The 9,900-nt window shown below is 39.1% G+C and overlaps 1 protein-coding gene across 1 annotated transcript; it reads left to right on the top strand.

The window, feature by feature from the left end:
- Positions 1 to 396: 396 nt before the first annotated feature.
- arglu1a (arginine and glutamate rich 1a) lies at positions 397 to 9,456 on the top strand. Its single transcript, XM_007552304.2, has 4 exons — positions 397 to 945; positions 2,446 to 2,671; positions 5,900 to 5,983; positions 8,054 to 9,456. Exons 1-4 carry the CDS (start codon positions 614 to 616, stop codon positions 8,216 to 8,218), a joined length of 807 nt encoding a protein of 268 aa, XP_007552366.1. The 5' UTR covers positions 397 to 613; the 3' UTR covers positions 8,219 to 9,456.
- Positions 9,457 to 9,900: the final 444 nt, after the last annotated feature.

The raw sequence follows: 9,900 nt of genomic DNA, 5'->3' as shown, positions 1-9,900 counted from the left end.
AAGCTAGCTTGGCAGCCAGACTTAGCTAGCATTAAATCTGAATGATACACATTCAGATTATTTTATCATGAGAAGAATTAGACCATTTTAATATTTAATTGAAATATGAAAAATTATGCGACTGTGTATTTTTAACATAATTATTTTATATCATTCAAATTCATAATCAAAAATACTTTATTAATCCCAAAGGGAAGTTAAATAAAGTTATAATTGTGTAAAATATTACGTCTTCAAAATGAATTGCTATGCCAACAGCTTTAACAGTCGCAACTGTAAATTTAGCGTAATCTAAAACAAAAGTGACATCTCCTGTCACCTTTGACAGGTCTGACGGTTGTTCAGTTCGTGAAATTGACAGGACATTCCGAAGATTGACGGAAAGTGCCGAGAACCGCAGTGCCTGCTGGGAACAACAAACTCGACAAGCGCCATCTTGCTTTGTAACGACTTAGGAGGGCGAATTAAGGAGCTGTTTAAATGCCTTTTTAAAGCAAATAGAGTTGTTTCAGTTGTTTGCATTGATCGTTTATTGTAAGTACGGAGTTAGAAGAGCAGCAGTTGAAGTGGAGTCTGCATTGTGGTCCACATTTCAGCCGTAAGACTGGTCATCATGGGCCGCTCACGCAGCCGAAGCACGTCTCGGTCTAAACACTCAAAAAGCAGCAAGCACAGCAAGAAACGGAGCCGGTCTCGATCTCGGTCTAGAGACAGGGAGCGGTCCAAGAAACGATCCAAGTCCCGGGAGTCTAAGAGGAACCGGCGCAGAGAGTCTCGCTCCCGGTCCAGGTCCACCACAGCCTCGTCCCGAAGAGAGCGAGCAGCCTCTCCCCCGGAGAGGATCGACATCTTCGGCAGGACCTTGAGTAAAAGGACCGCTCTGGATGAGAAGCAGAGGAAGGAAGAGGAAGAGAGAAAGGCAGAGATGGAGAGACAGAGGAAGATGTGAGTATAATAATCGAAATCTGCCTGTGCTGATGTTGCATAATGTGCTGCTGCTATGTGTGCATGCTAAGCTAACGGCTAGATAAACTGCATTCATTTTAACGGACTGGAGCTGAGATGCTAACCACCGATGCTAACGGCTGCCACTGGAGCTGTTAGTAAATATCAAACCTCATAAATCATATCCGCAAACCTTTTGATTGAGTAAAGCTACAGATTTTAGATAAACGTATAAATTTACTGTCTAAGGAAATTAATTTAATTTGAATGTTTTAAATAGTCTTCAGATTATATCTGCATTAATATTAAAGACTTTGAAATCCTAGTATCTGAGAGATAAATATACATGAAAATTGTGAAATACTTTACCCAAATCTATTTTTTGTCAAAGAAGTTAATATTAACAGTGTTGTTTTATATATAACTATATAACTTTGAACAAATATAATTAAATTGCCTGTTTGTGTCATAATATGAGAACTAAACACACAATTGAAGCTTTTTAAAATCAAAATGAGATTTTTGTGTTTATGACATGTAAATATTTCTAAATACATTGGAAAAACATGCAGTGTTTTTGCTAAACCACAGTATATTTAATATATATATAGTTAATATATTTTTGAAAATTGAACATCAGTTATTAATTTGCTGAATTATTGTTAATTTACGCCATAGTTACACATTTTTAGGGTTAATAAAAGTGCTTGCAATGCAAAAGTGAAATTCAGAGTAAGAAAAAAACATTAAGAAAGTTAAATTTTGAATGAATAAAACAGATTTTCAGCAGGTTTACATGTAGTATCAGGGGTTTCCAGCTCCAGTCTATGACAGTCATCGTCCTGTAACTTTTGCATGCATCCCTGCTGCAGGCTGAATTAGCTCTGTAACCTGTGATTCAGTTGTGTTGAAACAAGGAAGCATCCAATAGTTGCAGTTCTAGGAGTGGCTGAGCCCTGATTTAAAGGTTGCAGTTGTAAGTACAGAGTTAGAAGAGCAGCAGTTGGAGTGGAGTCAGTTGCTTTGTAACTAAAGTGTCCATAGAAAAGTAAACCAAACCACATAAATGCAAAGATGTCTTGATAAATATTGACGGAGAAAGTCCGTCTGCTGGTGGATGTGAAGCAACTTCATGAAAAAGGAAACTGTAAATATCACTGATATTTATCTTAGTATGACACAAACGTGAGGAAAAGTACTCAAAAGTTGTGATAGAGTAATAGTTGTAATGTACTATATGTTGTTGTTAAATTAGGAACAACGTGAGAGCTAGTTCTAAACTTGTGGCTTGTTTATTGTCATAGCAACTGCCTGCCAAGATGGAGGTCAGTTACAAAGTCATGGAAGTGTGACGTCACATGGTTTCGAAGCCATGGTTCAGTTATGCTTTGCCTACCATGATGGCACGGGTCAGACTTGTTGGAACCACGCCTTGACAGCAGGAAGGTGTCTCTGCTGCCAATATGAGCTAACTTCTTCTTCCCCCGCCTCTTCCTCCAGCCGCCAGCAGGAGATCGAGGAGAAGCTGATCGAGGAGGAGACGGCCCGGCGGGTGGAGGAGCTGGTGGCCAAGCGAGTGGAGGAAGAGCTGGAGAAGCGGAAGGACGAGATCGAGCGGGAGGTGCTGCGGCGCGTGGAGGAGGCCAAGCGCATCATGGAGCGGCAGCTGCTGGAGGAGCTGGAGCGGCAGCGGCAAGCCGAGCTGGCGGCGCAGAAGGCCAGAGAGGTAACGCTCGGTCGTTTGGGATGCACCCCCGTCTCTTTCTGCCCCCACCCACCGTCCTCCGCTTTCAGTCCTCAACAAATTATTGGAGTTTTGCTGCTTTCAAACACACAGGATGAGGGAGGAACACAAGCAGCAGAGGTTTCTCTTTGCAGCTGGCATTAAAACAGCAGCAAGTTAAAAACTGCAGAGTAAGAAGACAAATATCCTCTCTGATGTCCAACTGAAGGTGGAAAACATGGACATTATGCAGCAGCAACTAACAGAAATGACACATTTTTATTAGCAAAACTGATTATTAAAAACGTGATTATATGAAACTTTAACCTCACTCTAAACCAGATACTGTTGCTATTTAACTACAGAGGTTAAATAGCAACCTCTGTTGCAATAGTAATGTTACAATAGCAATGCAGATTATTCCTGGTAGGGTTGAGTGTTTCTGCATCTTTGTTAAGATACTAAATTATAATTTTGGTTGTTAATCATATTTACTCAGTAGAAACTTTTTTCCCTGTTTAGCTAAATTAATTTTTGTTTCATTAATCACACCAACAAACGCACTCCTGCGAAACTCAGACATGATTTAAATCATATTATTTTTTTTACCTCTGTTTGTTTGCAGCAGCAAACCTGATAAAGGGTTCATTTTTTAGATTCTCTGAATAATTAAGTGTAGATGCACAACGTCAGGACGTCCAGTAATACTGTTGATTATGTTTCCGAACGCATCAGGAATGATAATTTTACCCCAAAATAACGTTTTCATAATCTTCTGTCATCACAGTGTTGCTCTCTGGGTCATTTGTTACAATTTTTATACTTTTTTTTTTTTACTGGAATGACAAGTAGGAGTTGAGATTAACTCGATTTGTTTGGTCAGCCTATTTAACAGCCTAAACATAACAATGATTTGTGCCTCTCCTTTACCTTCTACATCATAATCCATGATTAGTTGGAACATGTTGGCCTAAATATGTTGTAATTTTCGTATTTACCTAAAACCTATCGTTTGTGATGCATAAAAATTCATAATTTATTCAATAATTGTATACATTTACCTCATCTTAAGCAATATCAGACGTCAAGGTGGTTGAGGTGAACGTGTGTGGCCCACAAAACATCTGGATTTAGGAAAACTGCCTCAAAGTTTCATCATCATTAAACTCGAGATATCTGCTGAAACAAACCTGATCGGCTTGTAATCTCTTTACTATAGTAGCAGGAGCTAACACAGTTAGCTAGAGCTAGCAGAATTAGCTAGAGTTAGCAGAATTAGCGGGACCTAACAACATTAGGTGCGTGGCTTGAGCTAACATGATTAGCAGGAGCTTCAGACGACATGGTTAGCAGGAGCCAGCAGAATTGGCTGCAGCTAGAAAAAGTAGTAGGAGCTAAAACAATTAGCAGGAGCCAAAAACATTAGTTGGAGCTAACATGATTACCAGGAGCTAAAGCCACTACCTGGAGCTATTGCTGAATAAGAACAAATTGGAGGATAATTAAATGATGTTTAAGAAAATTTCTTTGTAGCACATCATCCTAATGTATTTGAGAAAATATTTTTATCCTGCTGTTTACCGTAAACATTCTAGTTAGAAACGTGAGTTAGAAACTAAAGTTTGCCGGTCGATTCCAGTTAATGTTTTGCTACCATGATAATTTTTAATGAGCTCTACTTTAAAAACTCAAACACCAAGACATTTCCGGCCTGTTCCAGATTATTCTACACTTTATCTTCTGCCGTTCTGCTAAGCTACTTTTAGCCATTTTCAGAATTGGAAGCTAACTTTAGCTTCATGTTAGCATTTTCAAACACTATTTCTACGATCTTCGGTTCAAATCAACAAACTTGAACGTTAGTCAGTGGGCAGAAACGTAGCTCCTAGCATACGTCGACTACCTAGGCAGTGTTGCGGTGAAAGCATGTTATATTTGAGTTTTCAAAAAACAGCCTACTGTTTTGTTTTTTCCTCTGAAAGAAATTTTGTTGTTATGCCTAATTGCGCGTAAAATGTCGACCTTCGTAGTTTTTCTTGTGCTTTGCAAAGTCGCCCTTCGCTCCATTCTTTAGATTCCAACAACAATAAAACAGAGGGATGTAATAATTCAGTATAAAAGGTTCCTCCTTCTTTTTCTCTTCCCGTTCTGTCTCTACTTGGTTTCCTCATCAGAAAAGTTCGGGAAAACCCGACCGGATCCGTGTGGAAATGTTCATCCCATCTGACTCACAGACGGTTTATCCCCTCAGGTTCTCGGCGGCTATCAGATGGTTTTATCTGATGATATGAATTAATTTCTTTCTGACTAGTTATTTCCCACAGTTTGATGTTTCTTTTGGTTTCTTTTGTACCATAACTTGCTTCTCCCATAGGGCGGCTGCTCGGTGTCATTCTGTTGATGTGTTTTATTTATTTATTTTATTATTTTTTTGTTGTTTTTCGGACACACACCTCACCACCTTCCTAACTAGCTCTTGACCCGAGCTGGCGCTGCAGCCTTTCAGCTCACCTGTGACTTGTGTCCTGTTACTGTAAGTGTGCCGTGGTCGGGTCCTCCTCGAACACACACACACACACACACACCTTGTGCAGCAGCTCTCTACAGAGACAACAAAAAGCCCCACAGAGAGAGCGCTAAAGCAGATTTGACTTATAAAGAGGAGCGCGCCATATTCGACCCCAGGAGCGCCTCTCTGTCTCTGCAGGGGCCGCGGTCCGGACGGGACAGTAAATATTCAGCCGTTTATTGCCGAATGCGTTCACCAGTTGTGTAGGTACACAGGCAAGGAAAATGCGTAGGTATACGTTCATTGGTGAGCCAAAACTCTTCCCTCCTTCTTCTTTTTCTCTCTTGCATTTGATGATGTTAAAAGCAGCAGATGTATTTTTTCTCTAGTCTATGTTTCTGTCCTCTGAATGTGATGAATGTGTTTGTGGTTTTTTTGTTGTTGTTTTTTTAAACCTTAAAATAACAGAGTAGGTGTGAATTAGGCATTTTAATTCTTCCAGGAAGAGATTTGAAGTAGTCGAGGGAGGCGTTCACGTCTCCGCTCAGTTTCTTTATGTTTGTAGAAAACAATTCAGGCTGACTGAAGAGACTTTCTGTGGTGGAGTGAGTGACTGACTGACTGACTGACTGAGTGTGTGTGAGAAAGAGAGAGAGTGTGTGTGTGCGTGTGTGCTTTGTGACTTTTTCATGCGCTAACATGGCACCATGTCACCCATCCAGGAGGAAGAGAAATCCAAGCGGGAGGAGCTGGAAAAAATCCTGGAGGAGAATAACCGCAAGATTGCCGAGGCGCAGGCCAAGCTGGTACGACCCAACCCGGTTCTGAACCCGGTTCTGAACCCGGAATGAAATCTAGTTTCTGGTTTATATTAAAGTTGAGGCGAGGGAGTCTTTTACTGTCTCATAATTTGATTTGATTATGATTTTTGGGACCAAAATTAGATTAAAAATCAATTTTCTTCAAAAGAATTATTCATAAAAAGGGACGCAGTGATCTGAAAATTTTGGCCAATCACTAAATCGCGTGATAAATCAAAATGATATTCACAACTTCCATTCATATAAATATTTTTTTTGTTTACAGAGACATTAAAATCTATTTTATTTATGGTTTCATATATAAGTAGTTTTTATTTTATCATTTTTATTTTGGATATTTAAAATATCTTTCAGTTTCCTTAAGTTCTTTACAGAGTTAAAGTTAACTGGTCTTTGAGAGGGAAAATGCTGTTATTAATATGTTACTTGAAAATGGTCTCAAAACAACAATATTATCGTTTATTGTCATAAGTACTGGGACAATTTATCTCCCAGCAAAACCAAACAAATACAACATACATGACCAACAACCTCCTCCAGAAAAAATAAACAAAATGGAAATATCAGTCCAGTTTTATTTACCATATTAACAATATTATTGAACCAATATATCAAACATTTTTTAAAGGGAAAAAAATCACTGCAGATTCCTTGATCTTTTTGGTGGTTTTGGAACAAACATTTAAAAATCTTGTACCCTTTTCCTCCTCCTTCCCAACCATGCACTGTTTTTTGTTAATCTTTTAAAAAATCTTGATGAGTCGTTTGAGTCTGTGGTTGTAATGTAACAACGTGTGGAAAAGCGGTTTTGCTTTGTTCATCTCTGATCTGCAACTGTAGCCAGACAGGGCAGTTAATATGGAAATTATTCTGCTGAGTTTGATAACCTGCTGCCTCCTTATTGCGGCTCAGCTTACAGTGATCCACTCATTGTTCTTTATATTTTCATTTTAATAACCCAGACTTTTCTTTTTCTTTTTAAATTGATTTTAATCCATAATTCTTTAGACTACGTCTGTATTTCTCCTCTGGTCCTTTCCTCATGTAGTTAGTCCTGGTCTAATAACACTTTCTAACGGATCAAAACTTCTTTTTGTTGTTTTTTGTTTTCAATCCACAAATGTACCAAACATTGGTTGCAGTGATTGGTCAGAAAAGAATGAAATACAGAAAACGTTGTGGTGAAAAGTTGCTATGTTAAAAATCCACACAAAATTAAAATAGTTGCAATCACAGCTTCCTTGAGGGATTGTTTACAGATGAAATCCAGCTTACGCTATCTGGTACAAAGCACCTTATTATTATGCAAAATGGGAATTTTGTACGTTTTTAAGCTTCCATTTTGGGTTTCTACTGCTTTAAAAAAAATCACCCAACTGCTTTTTGGTTACCAGTTAATGTTTTTTGGTGTCTGGAAAATGAGCCATTTCAAAAACCTCCTGATAGTTGAGTCACAAATGAGCAGACATTACTAACTCCAGCAGAATACAGCCCGTTGCCTAGCAACCCCAGCAGAATTCCAGCCCGTCACCTAGCAACCCCAGCAGAATTCCAACCCGTCACCTAGCAACCCCAGCAGAATACCAGCCCGTTACCTAGCAACCAAAGCTGAGTTCCAGCACTTTTGGTTATTTCTAAGTTAGTTTTGTAATACGATATTTGCACTAGAAGCTAAGCGAAAATATTTGGTAATATGAATCAATTTGCATGATTTAAAGTTTTTCTCTTTTCTCTCTTCTTACAAAAAACTTGATGATGGACTCAACTAGCCCTTTTTTTTGAAGGACAGTTTTATTTACAAATACTTCATAATTGTTTTTATTTGTTGTTTGCTTATTTATTTTGGATTTATAAAATGTCTGCCAGTTCCAGTTTTAAATATTTCTTAGAATTTAAAGTTTATTGATCATTGACATTGTACTTTTGCATTATTGCTACCATTATATTACTTGAAAATGATCCCAAAAACAACAATATTATCGTTTATCATGGTAGCTTCGGGTCTGTTTCTGTTTGTGTCCTGGTTCTGCTCTGACCCGGTTCGTCTCGCCGCAGGCCGAGGAGCAGCTACGGATCGTGGAGGAGCAGAGAAAGATCCACGAGGAGCGCATGAAGCTGGAGCAGGACCGGCAGCGGCAGCAGAAAGAGGAGCAGAAAATCATCCTGGGGAAGGGAAAGTCCAGACCCAAGCTGTCCTTCTCTCTGAAGGCGGCCGAATGACACTCCGCTGCCCCGCCTTCGTCCTGCACCGCCCCCTCCATCCTCATCCTCATGGTTCAGCCCCGCTCCGTGTCGTCCGCTGCGGATTTGCTCGCTTCATTTTGGAAGTGCTAAAGGAAAGGCCGGGAGGATGCTCCTTCATCGCCGCCCCTAAAAACAAAAAAAATCAAACAGACAGAACAAACTCCTCCTGTTTGCTTTTATTTTCTCTCTTTTAGGGACCTGGAAGTTTTCTTGTAGTCTGGGAGTCTTATGTGTAACCAGCGGTAGGGGAAAAGTCACCGGCAGCTCGGGTGGCTGTCGCTCCGTTTTTTGTTACACTTAATTTGAAGCGGTTTGCATAAGACTGACATGACCTGTTATGAACATCAAGGAACGGGAATAAATGTTTGACTTCTCTCATGAAAGGTCATTCGGTAAATAATCACATTTATAATGAAAAGTTGCATTAAAAGTGTCAACTTTGCTGTATTTGGTAAATGATACTTTTAAAGTACATTTTCTTTTAAACTTGCGTTAAAAGTGTCTTTATTCACCGAATGACAGTTCATGACAGCGGTTATGAACATTTATTTGGACTCCTTCATGTTCATGACAGATGTCATGTCAGTCTAACGCACAGCACTTCAAATAAAGCGTTAATTTTCTTTTTCAATTTTAAGAACAATAAATATAAAAAAAAGCACAGAAAGCTTCCCATCCGGCTGACCCGCTCCGTGTCTTCCACCCCTCCGGAAACATTTCTCCCTGTCACGTTAAAAACACAATGTGGTTCTGCAGGCGAACCGGGCCTCAGCTACCCGACCTGCCGGTGATCGATCCAACAGGAAACGGAGGACAGAAGCCATTTCCTGTTCCGTGTAACCCTTTTAAAACCGTCTTATGAAAAAGCGATAGAGATCAGAAAACGCGGGGAGGAAAAAAAAAAACACTCTGGTTTGTTTTCCGTAAAAATTTCCCCCACGTGTGCGAACTGTTATGTTGTAGTAAATTAACTTGGCGAAGCCGCCGCTGAGTCGTAGAGGAGACACGAGTTCAGGTAAGACGAGGTCAGAGTGAGAATGCAGGTGTGTGTGTGTGTGTGAGTGAGTGAGTGTGTGTGTTTGGGTGATTTATTTGACCTCAGGTGGGTATAATAACTTTATTCTGTGGAATCTTAATTTTGTCATGTGAATTTTTCCCCCCTTAAATTGTCAAAGGACTGAACAGATGAATAAATCCATTGAATGCCAACAGAAGCTGAAGGTCTCATCGTTATTTCACCAGTAGTCAGCAGATTAGTGACTAAAATATACTATACAATACTAAAATATTGCTCATATTGATACCAAGTTGATATCGGTATCAGATTTATAAAATTTCTGATCTATACTTTAGTTTCAGATTCTATCTTGAAATTTTAATTTATTTTTGTACCATTAACTCAACATTTTTTTTTATTTGCTCTCAAACATTTTTGCATTGTTTTTTTAACAAAATGCACTCAAATCATGTTATGTTAAATATATTCTAGATACATTATAAAACTTGTACAAATAGTTTGCAAACAATCAAATTCAAGCCTTGTGTTGAGCTAAACTTTGACTAGGCAAAAAGTAGCAAGTTTTCTTAAATCTGACAGACTTGAGAAGTGTTTTTTTATTTGAAGCACGGTGAAAAGATTCATTTATGGAACTAAATTG

The sequence above is a fragment of the Poecilia formosa genome, unplaced genomic scaffold (assembly GCF_000485575.1).
Source record: "Poecilia formosa unplaced genomic scaffold, Poecilia_formosa-5.1.2 Scaffold47, whole genome shotgun sequence".
Lineage (NCBI taxonomy): Eukaryota > Metazoa > Chordata > Actinopteri > Cyprinodontiformes > Poeciliidae > Poecilia > Poecilia formosa.
Note: the sequence above shows the minus strand (reverse complement) of the source record. Positions and strands in the feature narration are given on the sequence as shown.